The 19295-nt window shown below is 51.8% G+C and overlaps 1 protein-coding gene across 1 annotated transcript; it reads right to left on the reverse strand.

Annotated features, from left to right (window-relative positions):
* Positions 1–1361: 1361 nt before the first annotated feature.
* BRME1 (break repair meiotic recombinase recruitment factor 1) lies at positions 1362–19290 on the reverse strand. The gene is given in 12 exon segments (XM_045492199.1): positions 1362–2115; positions 2359–2451; positions 4480–4568; positions 4811–4921; positions 8028–9332; positions 10766–10876; positions 11116–11197; positions 14122–14245; positions 14248–14298; positions 18383–18434; positions 18841–18904; positions 19202–19290. Coding segments are annotated over 12 exon segments (2265 nt in total). The 5' UTR covers positions 19234–19290; the 3' UTR covers positions 1362–1964.
* Positions 19291–19295: the final 5 nt, after the last annotated feature.

Genomic DNA, 19295 nt, shown 5'->3' on the forward strand with positions numbered 1-19295 from the left:
CATCACAGATGTCCCAGCAACCAAGGCCATGAAGTCACATGCCAGACCCTTCAGAACAGGGAAGGACTTCTTGAGGGGGTTGGCAAAGAATGGGAATATGTCCTGGGGGGTTGGGCCAGCCAAGGCCTTGGGCAGAAGGCACCATGGCTTTGGCTCTGCTTGGCCAGGGGAGGGAGATCCGTCCCTACCAGGTAGTGTGATCCAGTTCTCCTGGGGCAAAGGCTGAGCTTGTGGGAATCCCCACTCCGTGTCTGCTCCCCTGGCCTCCAGAGGGCAGCAGGTGGCAAGTGTCTGTCTAAATTCTTACCCCAAGCCAAGGGCTGGCCTGGGGTCTGGGGTTCCATCCCTAGCTCACACGGTCTCCCAGAGTTGGGTGGAAGCGGGATTTGGATTTTGCAGGTCCCCTCTGGCCCTTGGCTTTTGGACGTGGACCAGGACCCAAGGCCACCCAGGAGGAGGGCTGGGGATGGGAGACAGTCCTTGAGGACAGCCTGGTCCCTCTGCTTGGAGAGGGGAGGGAAGGAGGAGAAAGAAGACCCAGAGGAAGGCTCCTTAGCAGCCCCAAGAGTTTCAAACCGGGTTAGGGGACACAACATCCCAGCCACCCCCAGCTGCTTGTAAGTGCTCCTTGTATAGGCCAGAGCTGCTGGCACTTGAGACCCAGGGTACCAGGAGAAGGGGCATGTCCAGGCAGGTTCAAGGAAGAAGCTGCACATCCAGCCAGGAGAAGGGGGACCATGACCCACCTTGCTCTCCTCCAGCATGGGGTTTCCTGGGGTCTAAGAAGGCAGTAGGAGGGGATCTCTGCCTTGACTATAGGAAATGGGTGCAGGAGTCACAGGTCAAAGGACTAATGAAGGCTCCAGTCTGGTCAACCTTTTGGTGACCAATTTAATTGAAGCATCGTGTTCTGTAAAATGGGTTGGACAGCAGCACCTGCAGACACTAGCTGTGTTTGCATCAGTAACAATCCCCCAGCACTGCCTCCTTCCAGTCGGGGGCCTAAAAGCAGCTTTTTCCTTGGGGGATGGGTAAGGCCATCTGAGCTCTCAAAGCGAACCGACCAACTCTGCAGTTGGGTGATCAACTATGATGTCTCAGTGGGCTTGTTGCCCCACAGATACGGGTGTGTGTGTGTGCTTGGATGTGTACACACACATGGACACACAGCCACCCACTCCTGGAGACTGACACACTTAGCATCTTGTGGGGACCCCTTGATTCACAGGGCCCGGCAGTGGCCCAACCTGCCTACCTGGGGAGGATGAGAAGTAAAAGGAGAAAGAGGTGGTTAGGGAGGTTTGTGGGCAAAACGTAAGGAACTGAAAATGCCTCAAACCCCAAACAACAGGTCACAGATCCACACTAGGGAATCATTTATTAATGCTCTAACCAGAACAAATAAAATGGAAATCTGGAGAAAAACAAAGGTACCGCCAACAAAGGGAACCCTTTTCTCCTCCAGGAAAGAAACAAATTCTGAACCTCCCATAACCTGAGCTAAAGAACTGAAATTTGCAAATACAGATAAACATCCGGGCAGCTCTAGGCCCTGCTCAGAGCAGCTGGCTTCCTGAGTGTTGGGGGCACAGTCAGCCTCCAGCCTCCTGTCTCTGGCCTTTGCTGCAGCCCCAGGGAGGAGCAGGTCCCCTCCCGTACCAACTCCCAAGGGAGGCTATTGACTGAGGCCTGGCCTCCTGTGTTTCCCATGGAAAGCTGACTTCTGGGTAGGCTGAGGGAAGGTTTCTGGGGCCCACTGGGGAAACGCTGGAGCATCTTCTAGGGTAAACCAGGGGGCACACACGGCCTGCAGGCTTTCCGGGGTCTGCTGAGGGATTGTTTCCAGCTGTTTGGCAGGAGTACCAGGCACTTCTGGGGGCCAGCGCAGAGGAAACACGCATAGGCACTGTGAGCTTGCACACAAGTGTGCGCACAGGGCGCTCCTGAGGTGGTCTGGAAGTAATCTACAAATCCCTCCAGGATCGCTCCCCTGGAGGGAGATTCCCAGCTCCCTTTGATGTGTAGGGTGCTGGCGCTTTCCCTGCTGGCCTTGCCTTCCTGTAGTTGAGGCGCCTGAAAGCCTCCAGGTCCCGGTGGGTGCTCATGATCAGCCGGCTGCAGGAAGTGCCAGCGGGAGCTGTGCTCCACCAGACGTCCGTGCAAGGACCCCACCTCTCATTCGGGCACAAGTGGCTGCTCACTCTCCCACACAAGCTCACACACCTACACACTCAACGGATCATGGACACGCACACAGGCAGATGCTGGCACTGGGCCCTCCCCACCCCCCTCCAAGGCCCTGTCCCCTCTGCCACCCCTCCCACCCCACTCATCCATGGATCCCTGCCCAATGCTTACTTCAGGTTGGAGAGCTCAACGACAAGGCCACGCACGGTGTCTGTTGCGTCCTCCATCCTGGCAGCTTCGCAAGCTTTGATCCCTACACAGGTCCTGGGCGGGGGAAGGGAGGGATGACATGAAGCCTGACCTCACTGGACAGCTCTGTCAGAGTCTGTTCTGGGGGCTTTTGCTGGGCCTGGAGCGGTCTTCTCTGGACGTTAATACCTTTTACAGATACGAAGCCACCACAGGCAGAGCCCTCATGGCCAACCTGGCTAGCTGTACCATGAGAAGCACACTCAGAATCCAGCCGCCTCCCCACCACCTTGGTCCTTGTCTGGACAGCTGCCACAGCCTCCCTGGCCCCCAGTTCCTGCCCCTACAGCCTGTCCCCCATTCAGTGCTGGGGTGGGGTGGGCTGTGAAAATGGAAACCGGGTCGGGCCCAGTGCCCCTCCCTGCAGCCCTGCACCATCTGCCAGCACCTCCAGACCCCATCCCCTCATTCTCATTCCCTTCCCCCCCTGTTCCAGCCACACTGAATTCCTGGCTGTTCCCTGAGCACTTCTTAGGGCCCTGGAATGTTCTTTCCCAAATATCTCCTCCTGGTGGGGGGAGGGGGCCTTCCCTGATCACCACTGTAAATTTTTAACCCCTTCCTCACAGTGTTTTTCTCAACACTTCACCATCTGACTAATTTGCTGGTCTCTCACCCTCCCACCCCCACCAGATGGAAGATTTGTGTTTTGTCCCACACGGCCTCCCCCATGCCCAGAGCAATTCCTGGAAGAGCTGGCACTGGATGGCATTAGTATCTATGGAAGGGTAGATGCACCACAGCACCCACTGTATCTAACACATGTGGCCTGCGGGTGTGGGCAGTGGGCTGCCCTCCTGGACTTGAGTCAACAGCTGTTCCTAAATCCTCCCACACCCCAGCTTAGCAGTGTCTCCCGGGCTGTCACTGTGGGAACTCCAGTTCTGCCCCACCCGCTTCGGTCACCCTGAGCTGGCTTGCCTTAGCCTCTGCACGTCCCACTCAGCCACAGAACACTGAACCAGACCCATGACCTGCCTGGGGCTTCCAGTCATCCATGTGGGTCATATCAGAGGCCACTGGAGATTGACAACATGAATCTCTCTCCTCTTTGCTCAAGCAATAGTAAGGCCACTTTGACTAAAGTGCCACTGATCCCCTTGCAGTATGTGTATGTGTGTGTGTGTGTGGCAACAAGTGGTACAACAGGTACTATTTACAGATGTTATGCATGGGTAAGAGGTGGGAACGTGGCCACCTCTATCCTGAGGATGAGGGGGAGGAGGAGGAAAAGGAAGGAGACAAATTCTGCCAAGGGCTGTGTCTCTCACCCCTCCTCCACACTTGCCAGCCAGAAACAGAAACTTGGCCATGAATAATCGATAAGCTGCAGCCTCTGCAGAGAGGCCAGTTCAAGTACAAGGTAACAGGAGAGGACTGGCTCAGTGTTAGCGCCTGGCAGGGTGGGGAGAAAGGACACAAAGGGAGGTGATGGGACTGTGAAAGGCTCTGGGGTAGAGACAGAGGACCCCCCCAACACACACACACACACACACACACACACACACACACACACACACACATTCCATGGCCTGAAGGAGGGAGAAAGTGGCCTGCCTTAGGGCACAGAGCCAAGTGAGGAGATGGGACCAGTCAGGGACCCTGGAGGTCCAGAAGGTGCCAGAGTGGGAACAGACCCCCAGGTCACATGGGCCAACGGTTCTTAGCCCTGTCTGGGTCCTCTTCCCCTCTAGAGATTTAGGGAAAGCTCTAGAACCTCTCTCCACAAAAAGTACATGGTATGTCACAACAACCCATGGACCTGGGGGCACCTTCCCAGGGGTTCTGGGAAGAGACTGTGGTTTGTCTATAGATGGATGATCACGATTTTTCCACTCATGGGGATCAGGGGACATGCACAGTTTGAAAGATGGGGCTTGGCTCCCTTACTGAGGCCCATCCAGGGCAAGGCAGGCCTATGGTGAGGGAGAGTGTGGGAAGCGCCAGTGCCAGGAAAGCAGTGACGTTTTCCCCTCCCAGGCACTTAGGGACAACCGGTACTGGGGCAAGGGTCCTGGGTCAGCCTCCCCCCATCATGTCTACCTCAGCTGGAAGTCAGTGAGGGGGCCTCCATCAGCATGTAGGCTTGTGCCAGGCCAACAAGAGTCCAGCCTGCTCCCCAGAGGAAACAACTGTGAAGAGAGAGCACACATATGAATGACCTAGCTGTGAGCCCTGCACAGGGAAGGGTCATGCAGGGGACCTCTCGGTTCCTCCGGGCTATGTCAGGGACACGGAGGCAGAGAATCCTGCAGAACAGTGGTGTAGGGAAGGGACGGGATGCCCTAACAGCTAGACCCGGGGGCCGCCAGCCCCAGCTGCTCTCCCCACCTCCCCATTCCAAAAGAGCAGACAGGGCAATGTGGGGCCTGACCCTGGTGTCCCCTGCCGGGCCTGTGTTTTCTGAAGGGCTGATCTGTGCTGGCAGATGGCTCTGTCTCTGATGGCTGAGGTGTAGCACTGTCTCCTGCTCATCCTGCAGTATCTGGAAAGATACAGAGAAGACCCCCAGTAATGGTGACTGGGGCGAGGTGGGCATCCGGTGTTGAGGGGAAGAGGTCAGCCAGGTTTCATGTCAGGGAGAGATTTTGCAAATACATTTTAAGGAAAAATTTATAATTAATAGGGGAGAAAGCCAGATAACCCTGAGAAGCTTAAGTTTCTAAATGTCAACGGTGGTTTAACTTTCATGGAAAATGTCAGGCTCAATCATGGAGGTGACATATGTCCCTCTGAAAAGAGGCAAAGAGGCTGGGGCAGAGTGGCCGGCCCAGGGCCTCTTCTGGGGGGACCAAAGTCCTAGAGTAAGTCGGGACCCATTCCAAAAGACATCCTTTCAGAACCGAGCCCCTCTCTCCTGACAGCAGTGGGGGATGGGATGAAGGGCTTGAGCTACAGCTTACAGCTACAAATCGTCCCTGAATCCCAAGGAACAGACGTGAAGAGCTGCTTGTAGCCCAGCGGCTCTCACCAGGGAGGATCACCCCTAGGCACTTCACGCTGGTCGGCACACTTTGGTACTGGGGAAGGTGCTACGGGCGTGCTGTCGGTAGAGGTCGGGAGGGCCACTCAGCACCCTACAGTGCACAGGATAGCCCCACCACACAGAACTATCTGGGGCCAAATGCCAGCAGTGCCGAATTGGGAAGCCCGTCCAGTTATCTGCCAGGCATCTGGTTGACTTTCATGTAAGTGACTGTGGCTTAAAATACAACTTGGCATCACATGTTCACTCAACTCACTGTGCTGTTCTTGGCCATGAGGAATATTCTCCCTCCTGACAGGTACTACTGCCTCCACCAGGGTTCTGTGAATGTTTGACACAGTGAGGGCAGTTCTCCTCCAGAATGTGCTGGAGGCCACCACTCTAGGACCCAAGAGGGACTTGGAATCAGCTTTTTTTAAGTGACTTACGTGGCAGTGGTCTACAGAGGCCCCAGTGTCTCTGTGGGGAGTGTTACATCCTAAGGGAGCTACTATGAGAAGAAAACACCATAGTTTCCTGTGAGGAGACCTGGGTTTGAAACTGCTCTGTCATTGCTGTGTAACCTCTGGGACACCCCGAGTTGCCTCCTCCGAAGCAGTGCTCATGGCTGTGCCACCGTGAGGGACAGTGGGCAGGCCGCTGCTGCCACTCTCTCCATCTACCTGCACTCTATTCCCAAGTGTGCCTGTCCACGCAGCCTTCCTGCTGGGCCCCATCCAGAAGCTTTCCGTGGGAACCTGCCTGTGCCGGGGTCGCCCCAACTTGTTTGGGAACGCCCATTATCTAAACGAAACGTGCCCAGGCGTCAGCAGCCTTGTCAGGGCAGTGCTTCTGCCCCTGGGGGGCCTGTCAGGTCTGACCACCCCGGCTGTCTGCTGGGTCCCACCACTGCGGATTCCTTGGTGTTTTCAAAGCCCAAAGTCACTGGTGGCCGATCAGGAAGGGCTTGCTCTTTGCCTGCTGGATGCCACTAGACAGCCCAACAGCTCCTTTAGCCACTGCCCAGCAGTCAGAGACTGGGGGTAACTTAGACTGCTCTTCTTTCCAAGGGAGGGGTTTATATTTTTCAAGGGATGGGGCTTCAATTATAAAATTTCAGCTGCGCCAGGACCTGAACGCCCATCTATCCCAGGTACTTGTCTTCAAACGTTATGAGTGGACTACACGGCGATTGCTTTCCATGATCTTACTCATCTGGTGATTGAGAAATGGGTGGCACAAGGTACTGGGGGCCCACATGTGGCACCTGGGGCCTGGTCTGAAGCTACCTTGCAGGTAAACATGGTGAAGGGCCAAAGATGACCCTTGGCCATCCCCTGGGAAGGCAGCACCTTGGAGACTCACATTTGCTCAACCCAGCCACATTCCCCTCTGTGGCTGGAACAGCTGGCTTTCTTCAGCTAGGCACCAGATGAAATACTAGGCTTGTGTTTTGGGGCCATATTGTATAAAAAAACTCTTTTAAGTGCTGAAATGATAGGGTACAAAATGTTTACTCTGGGAGAGGCAGGTGGGAACAGTACAACCACAAACCTCACAGGGGCAGGGACCACGCCTGATGTGCTGACTCCTGGAAGAGCAGGCTCTTGATAAGCATGTAACTGAATTAATTTTTTAAACATTTCAACAGGACAGCCGAAGAAACAGAGGCCAATGTTTGTGAAGCAAGCTGGGTTCTGTGTTCCAGGACAGGCACAGCTGCAGAATCAGGCCAACCTGGGAACAGACCCAGCCTGCTTCACTCAGCTGCTTCACCTTGGGCAGGTGCCCAACCTCCTTCAGCCTCTTATCCACACCCAGTGTGTGGAAAGAGAACCACCTACCTTCCAGGGTGTGACCACAAAGCACTTAGCCCGGATTCAGGTGTGCCAGTGGTCACGGATGTGGTGCCTCCCTGGGGGTGGGGCCAAAGCAAGGCTGCTACCTGCCCTAGACAGGTGAATGCCAATGGCTGGTGTAGGCTCAGTAGCCAGGAAAGGTGATTTGGGGCAGCTCTCCCACTGCCTGTTGGGCAGGCAGATCCCTGAAGGAAAGAAAGTCCCTACGAATTCCAGCAGGAAAGCAAAATTCTTGTATATATTTGGAAAAAAAATTCATATCAGGATCCTGAAACGACCCTTAAGATGGGCAAAGGCTCTTTTCAGTTGGAGACTGAAGTCCTCTCCCCCATGCCCAGCTTTGACAACACTGGCTTTTTCAAAGGTACCCTCAAGGCTTCAGGCATCCTCTTTATATCCTTCAGAAACCTGCAGCCAGGGCCAGGCCCTGAAGCGTGGAGAGGGTGGGCACACCTGGGGGCTCCAGTCAAGGAATGGAGGACCTCCATCAACTCTGCCTGGGCTGACGGAATGCATGTGTGTCACTGCCTGGGGCTCTGCAGTTCCCACACAAACTCCTTACAGAAAGAAAGGCAGGACTGTCCTATCTGGAAAATCACTGACTCCATACACACTGAAGCTAAACCTCATTCTCTTAGACCCGTGTGCTGTATAAACAGATGACCACACACCCCAAATTCCCCACCGGTGGGTGGTTTGTGACAGGGCTCATGGCCACTTGACACCTACCTTGGGATAGTCTGGCTATCATGTGGGGAAACTCTTACCTGCTCAGGTGAGGCTGCAAGGTCAGGGACTTCTAGGGCATCCCGTATCTGGCTGTCTGGCAGGAAGTGAGGTTCCATGACTGGAGACTCCCCCAAGAGAGCCTGGTCTGCAGAGCCAGGAGGGGGTTCAGACCAGCCTGTGGGATCTTCAGGGGCATCTGGGTGGTCGTGGCAGGCCCTGGTCTCCTGGGAAGGGCCACCCACTGCTTCTCTGTGCATTGCAGGAGCAAAGGCTCCAAGAGACAGATTGAACCAGTCAAGGTCTTCTTTAGGGCTCTGGCTCCTTAACTCAGCTGCTTTTTCACCTTCAGGCTGCAATAGCAAAGGCAGTGCACATATCCCCCCCAGTCCCTCTTCATCCAGGCCAGGCGCCCTTGTTTGATCAACAGGTGGGCCCACTTCTGAGGCTAGAAGACTGGAATCTCCAGCACCTACTATGGGCTCTTTTATCCTGCGATCCAGAGCCAGGGAGCCTAAAGGGCCCCCCAGGATGTTGCCAGGGGGCTCGTCTTCCCACCTTGCCTCCCTTCTGCCTCCTGTCTCCCCAGTGAGAAGTGTGCAGCTGAGCAGGGCCCCACTGTGGCCTCCATCAGGGGCCTTCCCACTGGGAGAGGAAGGTGCCCTGGTGTTGGCCTGTTCATCTGGCTTGGCCACCTCTGGAGCCCTCCGTTCTGGCTCAGTGGGGTCTGTCCTCCTGTCTGTGATGACAAGGGTCCCAAGGGAGGAATGACTTGGGCCACTACAGCTCTGTTCTGCTTCCCTGCTAGTTTTGCTGGGTATCTGCATGGGGTCAGAGAGGGCCTGGTCTGCAGATCCGGGCTCTGGGCCCTGAGTGGAGGAGGGACCCAGGACACTGTCTCCTTTTTCTCTGTGCCCCTCAGGCAGGTCAGCCTCTGCTCCCCCTTGGACACCTGCTTCCTGGAGGCTTCCTCGGTCTGGCTCCTTCTCTTCAGCATCACTGCTCAGCAGGAGCCCTTTCTGGCCATGATAGCCTAGAACCCAACATCCCTTCCTGCTTTCACCATCCGGTGTGTTGGTTCCTTGCTCCGACAGGTGGTCCTGGCTGGCCCTCTCTGAGGCCAAGGGTACCATCCCCCGTTCTGGAGAGACATTGGTGGGAGCCGAGGGCGGAGAATCCCCACTTCCAGGCACAGGTGTCATGGGGTTTTGGTCTCTGTGTTCAGGGTGAGTGCTGTCTGCCTGGGTCTGGGCTCCCAGCTCCCTGGCCTCCCAGGAAGCAAGCCCTAGTGACTCCTCTTGCAGTCGGCTTCTGGCCTGTTGGCTACTGGGCCCTGGCGGTGTTTCCTATGGAGAGTAAAAGACTCAGCCTTGAGCCTTCAATAATCAACTAAAATTTTTTCTAGTTGTAACTATACCTGTACAAAGTCTCAGATGTTACACGTGGTGCACCCAGTACCATTCAGTACCAGTGCTGGGCATAGTTAGAGCCAGGGGCTGGAATGGGGACCAGAAGCAGAGGAATCCCTCTTTCCATCAGCTCCTTCTTCCCACCAACACTGGGCACATGGAGACTCTTGGACAGATCAAGGATATAAAAATCAAAGGGGCCTGTGGACTGTGTCAACGTCAACTGACCGGTGTTGGCAATGGATACTAGTTAGAAGATGTTACCACTGGAGGACACTGGAGGAGAGCACACAAGGACCTCTCTGTACTGTTTTATTTTCTTTCTTTCTTTCTTTTTTTTTTTTTATTTTTAAATGTTTTTATTTATTTTTGAAGGAGAGAGAGAGACAAAGCATGAGCAGAAAAAGACTCGTCATGCCCTTTACCCAGTTTCCCCCAGTGGTATCATCTTATATAACTTTAGTATAATATCACAGTCCCGATACCAACACTGATCAAGTCCACCGACCTTATTTGGCTTTCCAGCTTGACTTACGCTTGTTTGTGTGTGTGTATGAAGTTCTGCAAAGCTCTCTCAGTGGTGGAGGCTGTGCATCCACCACACAAATAAGATATGGGAAATCTCCAACACAGGGTCCCTTGTGCTGCCACGTGTAGCCACACTCACCTCCCCACCCCACCCTGGTCCAACTCCCTGCAACCACTAACCTACCCATCTGTATAATTTTCTCATTTCAATAACGTTATGCAAATGAAACCCTACGGTATATAACCTCTTGGGACTGGCTTTTCTCACTCCACATAACGCCCGAGAAATCCATCTAGATTGTTGCGTGTATCACTGGTTTGTTCCTCTTTCGTTGCTGGGTTGTGCTCTATGGTGTGTTCAGCCATTCACCCATTAAAGGATATCGGGTGTTCTCCGCTGGGGATGATTACAAACATGGCTGCTGGGAATGCCCATCCCTCACTTTTGTAGGGGCCCCTGTTGCCAGAGACATTATCACCCCGGGAGCTCATGGTAGAAAGGACAAGAAAGTACACTGTAAGACCCATCCCCTACCCCCAACCACACAAAAGCTTCCAAGAAGTAAAGGGGTTCAGGGACAGAATGTGGATTGCCTTTCTGCATTTTTACTACTATCATGCAACCTGGGGGAAACGGCTGTGGCCTTGACCACTTGGGTGCAGGCACAGCTGTCCTGAGCGCCTCACACAGGCGTGGCATACACTCCACACACATCTGTAGCATCACGCACTGAAAAAGGGCATGCAGACAGATGCAGGTCTAGCCAATGCCAAAGAAAACCAAGGTTGAACTCAGTAGCCAAGGCTGGTCCAAGCAGCTACTGGGTGTCTAACAGGCTCACCTGGCTGATTTTAGGGGTTCCACTCCTGGGGTCCTCTTCCCTCAACTCTGCTGGTCTTGTCAGTGTCTTCCTGGACTTTGGAAACTGGGGGACAAACCTCCTGGCTGAATTCTGTGGACCAGATACAAGAACAAAGCAGCAATAAAGATAAGGGCAGAATGAGGTCTCAGAAAACAAACACCAAACCAGTTCCTTTCTTGCAGCTTCAAATGCAGTCCTTGCCCTCCACTCCATCCCCAGCACACAGTCTCACCAACCTGTCAGCCTGTTGATGCCGAATGGAGATAAGAACTCCAGCTTAAGGGAGGCAGCGTTTGTAGTACATATATGAGGCCATAGAACAGGCTCACCTGGGAAAGAGGAGGGGGTGCTGGCTCCTTTTCTGGTTCCCCAAGGAGACTGGCGGGAGCTTGTGCTTCCTCAGCAGGGGAGCTGGGTGGAGAAAGGCAAAACAGAGGTGGTTCTGAAGTTCTGGAAAGCTGTCCGTGCGCGTGGTAAGACAAACAGAATGAATCCAAAGGCAAAGTAGTGCTCAGTCTCCTGCAAGGGAGGTCCTGGAGCACCTGCTTGGAGAGGGTGGGGTGGAGAAGGGGAGCTGTGCCTAGAGTGACATGTGACTGCCAAGAAGGGTGCAGAGTCTCACATCTAGAATCCAAGCTTCCTGCTCTGGCAGCACTTTACCCTTAGAATCCCAGGAATTGGCTCCTGAAATAAGAATAGGATTTCACATTTGGAATGACACTCTAACCCCCAACTCTGCAAATTCCAGAGAAAGGAAGTTGTAGATGCAAAAGACACAATGTCAGAAAAAACAGGTGTACTCATTAATTGCCAAAATGCAGAAGCAACTGAGATTGCATTTAGTGGGTGAATGGATAAACTGTGGTGCGTCCAGACAATGGAATATTATTCAGCATTAAAAGAAATGAGCTATCAAGCCATGAGAACACAGAGAGGAAGCTTAAATGCGTGTTACTAAGTGAAATAAGTGACCTGAAAAAGCTACATATCGTATGATGGAAACGCTATGACATTCTGGAAAAGGTAAAACTACGAAGACAATAAAAAGATCCGTGGGGCCAGAGTTGGAGAAAGGAGAGATGAACAGGTGGAGCGCAAAGAATATTTAGACAGTGAAAATACTGTGCATGAGATTTTAATGGTAGATACATGTCATTCTATGTTTGCCCAAACCCACAGAACATACAACACAGAGTGACCTCTAAAGTAAACTGTGGATTGCAAGTGATTATTACGTGTCAGTGCAGGTTCATCCTGGGTAACAAATGCACAGCTCTGGTGAGTGATTGTGACAATGGGTAAGGCTATGCATGTGTGGGGGCAGGGGTCTATATGGGAACTCTCCATTACCTTCTTTCCAATTTTATTATAAACCCAAAGACCTTAAAAAATTAGGTCTTTTTTTTTTTAATGTTTATTTATTTTTGAGAGACAGAGAGCGCAAGGGAGAGGCAGAGAGAGAGAGGGAGACAGAACCCAAAACAGGCTCCAGGCTCTGCAACGTCAGCGCAGAGCCCGACACGGGGCTTGAACTCACAAACTGCGAGACCATGACCTGAACCGAAGTCGGACACGTAACCAACTGAGCCACCCAGGCGACCCCCCCCCCCCAAATATTAGGTCTTTTTAAAAAGATTGTGAGACTTGTGGTTATATCTAAATAAATGTGGATGTATGTGTTGTTAAAAAAAATCAAAATCTGGAACTAAACCTTCATGATTTCACCTTTATAAGTGGAACAGGAAAAAGCACGAAGATACAGTAACAGGTTTAAACCGTGTCGGGAGGTTATGGAGACAGAATAAATCTAGATACTGACAGCAAGAGTTTGAAAAATTTTTTTTTAATTTTTAATGCTTATTTTCGAGAGAGACAGAAACAGAGTGAGAGTGGGGGAGGGGTGGAGAGAGCAAGAGCGAGAGAGAGAGAGAGAGAGAGAGAGAGGGAGACACAGAATCTGAAGCAGGCTCCAGGATCTGAGCTGTCAGCACAGAGCCCAACATGGGGCTCGAACCCACGAACTGTGAGATCATGACCTAAGTTGAAGTTCGATGCTCAACTGACTGAGCCACCCTGCCCCAAGAGTTTGAAAATTTTTAATTGGAGTGGATTATTTGGGTGGCTGCTAGGGTACTGGTAAAGATTTCATTTCTCAACATAAATGTGTTAAGCTTGTTGGCTTTGCTTTTTTCTGTTGTACTTCTATGCACATGGAATTTCTTAATTAAACATTTTGAAAACAAAAACAGAAAAAAGAGAGTGGGAACCCACTTCTGTAGGTTCTGACTATTCTTATGGACTAAGACAGTAGGGTGGGCAGTGCCTGGGACCCCATGAGCCCTGCTGGCCTCTCCAGGAGCGTGAAGCACAGTGACATCATGCTACCTGTCTGGGAGAACGGGTTAGCTGTGACATGCGGCCCCTCTTCATATCCCACACACCACAGGGCTGCCTTTAGTCTTAAGATTGCAATGACCTGCGACCACACAGCCCCCACCGCCAAAAACAGCTCTGTTGGTCAGACCATGTGCCGCAATTGTTTACTCAGAAAATTTGGTACACTGATCCATGATATTTTCTTTGAAGACTTCTGGTAGCAGGAATCCTCCTCTTAACTCCTGCTAACCCTTTCTACTTTGTTGTAGTTACATGTAGTTTAACTCCATGAATAGACTATGCTCCAGATCTTTCTTTTTCCCCCATTGTGCTTAATTACATATTCCTGAAAATAAAAATAAGGAAGCTGGGAAACCATGGTGGTTAGGAACACAGGAGCCAGACACAGCCAGACCCCAGCCTGCCCTGCACCAGCTCAGTAGCCTTGGGCAATAAGTCATTTGATATCTTGAAATTTCGGAGTCCTCACCTGTGACACAGGGATAAAAACTTACCTCACATAGCCACGAGGATTAAACGAACAGACAGACGTAAACTGTTTATTATTAGCACACTGTCTGGCACATAATATTTGCTATCCCCTTTCATGGCTTATTAGTTCGCAGACCCAGAACTCCATCGATCCTTTCTTGGTTAAGAAGGAATGTGGGATAAACACGGATTGGACCAGCAGAGGACAAGATGCATTCTATTACCAAGTGACCTTGAAACATTCAAGGTTTTCCTTGCCCGTGGTTAAAATATCAACCTTTCTCCCTGGAAAGGAGAGTCCTAGGAATGGCTTTGAGAAGCAACCTGAGGGGCCCTGAACCCGCAGAGGGAGGCGTGGCGTTGGATGGGTCATGGTTGTCCCCACGCTTTTGCATCCTGCCTACTGGATGGCTGTGCTGTGCCCACTGTTGGTGGGAAGGCTTGCTGGAATGTTCCAAGCCACCTACCTGGAGGCTTCCTGTACTGGTTCCTCTGTCCTCTGTTCGGCAGAGGGAACAGGTCCTGATCTGCCTTCTGACTCTTCAGGGAGACACAAACAGCCCCACTCAGAACTCTGGGGGGCCTGCCAGAGTCTCCTAGCCTTGGGTTCTTTGGGAGTTTTGGAGGACGGATTCCTTCTCCACCTAGTTTAGAGAGAAAGGAAAATGAAGGTATGGGAGGTACAAGGAGCAGGCACTTCCATGGCTGACAACCAACATGGCAGGGCCACTGCTGCAACATGAACAAGCTTGTTCCAAGAGCAGGAAACCCTTGCTCTGACACTAGCCTGGAGAGAGAGATGGGATGGAGCCTTGTCTAGGAGCTTAGGTGGCCATGGGATTCAAAGGCTTTTTACCTAAGGACTGGTCATGACTGAGACCAAATCCTGATGTGGCCTGGCACCAAACTACATAAGACAACCTGGTCCAGCCACCTGTCTCTCTGGGAAGGTGGGGAGAGATGTGTACTGGCTTCCTTGAGTCTCAGCTCAAATATTCCTGCAGAGGGCCATCCCTGACTTCTCTATAGGGCACCCCCTGTAGAGACCCACGGTCTGTTTCATTCACTTCACAGCTTTTTTTTGGCAGTATCTGATGTACTGGTTATTTTCTGTCTCCCTCAATACAACCTGCTCCATACAAAGAGGGGTCTATCTCACTCTCTACTGAGTCTCAAGTGCCTAGAAGATCATCTAGTATACCACTGGTGCTCAATAAGTACTTGGTACATGATTAAATAAACACACGTGTAAAACAGAGATCACCACCAGGAAACACTGGTAGGACTAAATTATGTACCACTCTAGTTTTCTGTGATGCCTGCAGAATATCCATCCTGGGAAAACTGGGACCTACAGTCATCGAGTGCTAGGGAGGTGACATCTCAGCTGCTCCTCGGCCCCTTGAATATCTGCAATACCTTCCCCATCACTGAAAGCAATTAAAAGCCTAACACCTATTTGCTGAATGAAGGAAACACCCTTACACGGAAACTGCCAATAGTGGCTGACTTGTAATACCTCTCCAAACCTGGCCCCAACCTACTCATTTATTCAAAAAACAAATGATAAAGGTTGAACCTAGACAACTCCATGACAGACGCTATCCTGAGAAGTTGGGTATGTTATGATACAACTTTGAGGCAGCATCCCACTGTTCTGCCCATCTTACAGATAAGAAAGCTGAGGCACCTGGAGGCCAAGGAATCTGGAATGGGATCCAGTCAGTCCAACTCCAGAGCCTGCATACTTAAGCGCACTTGAGCATTTATTGAGTACCTACTATGTACCGTGCCTCTGACCAGTGAGAACAAAAAGGCAAACCAGGTGGTCTTTCTGGAGTTCAGTCAGGTAGATCCTTTCCAACCTCAGCTAGAAGTAAACCCACTGAATGAGCCCCCCATCCCCAACATCTATCACTAGGGTCCTCGTTAGCATTCACTTGACTGTTTGTGCTCCAGTAGACCACTGTGACTTTTCTGTAATTTTTTTGATTCTGTTATGGTTCACGTGTACCCTTTTAGAACTTTACCTTACTGCTGTGTATTTGAATTAGTGCTCCTGGCGAGAAGCAATTTTCTCTCTCCCCTGTCTAGACCCTGAGGGTCATGAGGGCAGGACCTGAGTCTGCGGCACCCTTTGATCTCATCCTTGCCCCGCCTGCCGGTGCACCCTGCTTAGGTGCCCTCGCCAGTGCTGTACTTAGAGCAAGGCTCCAACGAACGCTTCTTACACAAGCATATTCCTACCCTGTGGTCTGCCAAAAAAGGCAAAATCGAGCAGCTTTGTTTATTTGGTTTCTTACGATGCCCAAACACCAGCTCGCTTTACTCATCCAATGGACATGTGTACCAAATAAAAAACAAAAATATCAACAGAAGTGAAGAGCCTCCCATTTCCTTCCTGTGATCTATCCCCACGGGACTAATTTAAGAAAAACTAAGGCAGAACCTTATGTTCAACACCAAAGGCCAAAGACGTTGGGAGGGAAGGGCTTCTTTCACCCCTTGCCAGAATCCTCTTCCTCTGTCCCCACCCCTTCCAGGACACACAGAAACAGCTGTCCTGGGCCAGCCCGGGGTCCACCGAGCTAGGGAGGCCACTGCCAAGAGAGGCCCCAAATGACATGCTGTGGGTGGGCCTGGCTGTCCCCAGCTTCCCCCTCCAAGGTCAGTGAAATTCCTGTGTTTCCAAGCAGCCTGTTGCTCATTTCTACACAAAACATTTTCAATCCGTTGCTAATTTTTGTCCCACATAGTTGGGGGAGTGGGGTGGGAAATGAGTGCTACTCCTCATGTTCATTAGCCAGTAAGTAATCATTTCTAAACTTCTACGAGGTTTAAGTTATCTTAGACAAGGACAGGGAGGTGGTGCTATACTATGTAACGTTGGGTATTTTTCTTTTCGAGTGAAGAAACGTACACGTAGGTTGACAAATAAAGAGGATTGTGATATCCCATAAAGCAAAAAACAGATTATAGGTCAATATGTGTGATGATTCTATTTTCCAGTGAAAACACTATATTGCTGTATATATATAGGAAAGTTTGGAACAAGCAGTGTAGCGAGGTTCATTTCTTGGCTTCTTATGCAATATTATGATTGATCGTTGTCCTGTGGTTTTGTTGGACATTAACCTCCTGGGAAGCTGGAGGGTAGGGTAGACAGAACCCTGAACTATTTTTGCAAGTTTTCTGTAAGACCAAAATTACTTTAGAATGAGGGTTTTTTTTTTTTTAAGTCTGGGGGGAGAATCATAACAGCACATATACACTTGTGTATACCTAGGGTCTATCCTCTGTGCTTTACAAATACTAATCCACATGTGAGCTCTAGGGCAGAGTGCTCCACCTCGGTACTGTTGACATTTGAGGCCAGATCATTCTGTGTTGTGGGGGGCTGTCCTGCGCATTCTAGGATTTTGAGCACATCCCAGGCCTCAACCCACTAAATGCCAGTCCCTGCCACCTTCCCCACATATATCAGTTGTGAAAACCAAAAATGTCTGTAGACATTTCCAGTGTCTTCCGAGGAGCAAAAAATCCTCCCACCAGGTTGAGAATCATTGTTTGAATGGACAGGGTAGGTGCCTTTATTATCTTCTATTTACAGAAAGGGGAAACTGAGGCACAAAGTAACTCATCTGCAATCACAGGGCAAGCATGAGAGCTGGGATGAACCCAGTTTTTTTTTTTTTTTTACGTTTATTTGTTTATCTTGAGAGAGAGAGAGAGAGAGAGAGAGAGAGAGAGAGAGACAAAACACGATCAGAGTAGGGGCAGAGGGAGAGGGGGAGAGAGAATCCCAAGCAGGCTCCATGCAAATCCCAGCACAGGGCCAAAATGCAGAGTTGGAGACTCAACAGAATGAGCCACCCAGGCTGCCCTCAACCCAGGGTTTTGGTTCCAGAGTGAAACACTTAGCCACCAACCGATGACCCTGTAGTATATCAAAGACCTTGTAGTTGAGGGCACCCGGGCGGCTCAGTCGGTTGAGCGTCCGACTCTGGCTCAGGTCGTGATCTTGTGGTTCATGAGTTCGAGCCCCACGTCGGGCTCTGTGCTGACAGCTCAGAGCCTGGAGCCTGCTTCGGATTCTGTGTCTCCCTCTCTTTCTGCCCCTCCCCCATTCATGCTCTGTCTCTGTCTCAAAAATAAATAAACTTAAAAAAAATTAAAAAGTTAAAAAAAAATAACGTTAAAAAAAAAAAAAAAAAGATCGGGGCGCCTGGGTGGCTCAGTCGGTTGAGCGTCCGACTTCAGCTCAGGTCACGATCTCACGATCCGTGAGTTCAAGCCCCGCGTTGGGCTCTGGGCTGATGGCTCAGAGCCTGGAGCCTGTTTCCGATTCTGTGTCTCCCTCTCTCTCTGCCCCTCCCCCGTTCATGCTCTGTCTCTCTCTGTCTCAAAAATAAATAAATGTTAAAAAAAAAAATTAAAAAAAAACCAAAACGCCTTGTAGCTCTATTCACAGGTTGTCTCTGAGAGCGCACCCCTGCCCTAAGCTTGTGGGATCCCACCCAAGGGTGGAGGAAACTCCAGAAAGCTTTCACTTTTTTTTACCATATGCACTTTCCACAATTCATCCTTTTCTCACCAGCTCCTATGAAGTCACTCCCCCCCGCCGAGGGGCTTGGCGGGGTCGTGTTAGCATTTCTACAACAAACAGGCCCACATCCTCCTGTAACCGGAAGCAGCAATAAAGACGTGTCAACTTGAGTGTCCAAATACCTGAAGTCCGAAGCTTCTTCCTCTTGGTCATTTTATCCCTCCTTTGAGAAATCTGAAAATGAGCACAATCCCATCGTTGTAAGCAGTCCTTGCCCCTGGGTACAGCCCCAGTGACCTTGGCTGAGGGCAGAAGCCACCCTCCCCGCACCTTGGCCCATCAGGCTGCCGGGATGCGGGGTGGGGGCAGGGGGTGGGAGGTCAAGCTGGGCCCCGAGGGAACATAGTGGGGGGGAGTCACAGCCACCTCAGGCCACGGCCCGCCCGCCTGGGAAGCCCTGGGGACACGGCTCTAGTCCCCACGTCGGGACAGAACATGGGAAGCCCCGTCCCTCTCCGCTCTGGTCGGAGGACCTTCCAGGGACACCCGAGGACCCTGGAAGGAGCCACCTGGGGCCCTTCAAAGGGTCAGGGAGCCCTGTGGGGGATGCCTGGGGCAGTCCAGACAAGTCGACACCGACCTGGGCCACAGAAGTTGTCAAGGTCCCTCTGTCCTTATCAGGAACTGGGTAGGTCTGCCTGGATCTGTCGGGGAACAACTCGGTTAAATTACTTGCATTAGAATTTTCTGAGAATATGAAGGGCAAAAGTTGGCCCTCACGGAGGCCGGGGGTCTGGCGCTGACTGTGGGGGGGGGGGAAGGGCGGAGAAGGCCCGAAGCCCGAGCGCTGTGGGCCCGACTTCCGGGGGCCGGACCCACACTAACCCTACCCCGGCCACCTAAAAGTATGGAATGTCCAGACCCGGGCCGCCAGGAGAGGCCAGAGCCCGCAGGTGGCCGCGCGACGCCGCGAACCGCGCGGCCGACACCGCCCCTCACACCTGCGCGCGCGCTCCACCTCTTTCCCGCGCATTCACGGCACCGCCGTGCGCAGGCGCGATGGCAGCACCGCCCCCGCATACGCGCGCACGCCCC

Source organism: Leopardus geoffroyi, chromosome A2 (assembly GCF_018350155.1).
Source record: "Leopardus geoffroyi isolate Oge1 chromosome A2, O.geoffroyi_Oge1_pat1.0, whole genome shotgun sequence".
NCBI lineage: Eukaryota > Metazoa > Chordata > Mammalia > Carnivora > Felidae > Leopardus > Leopardus geoffroyi.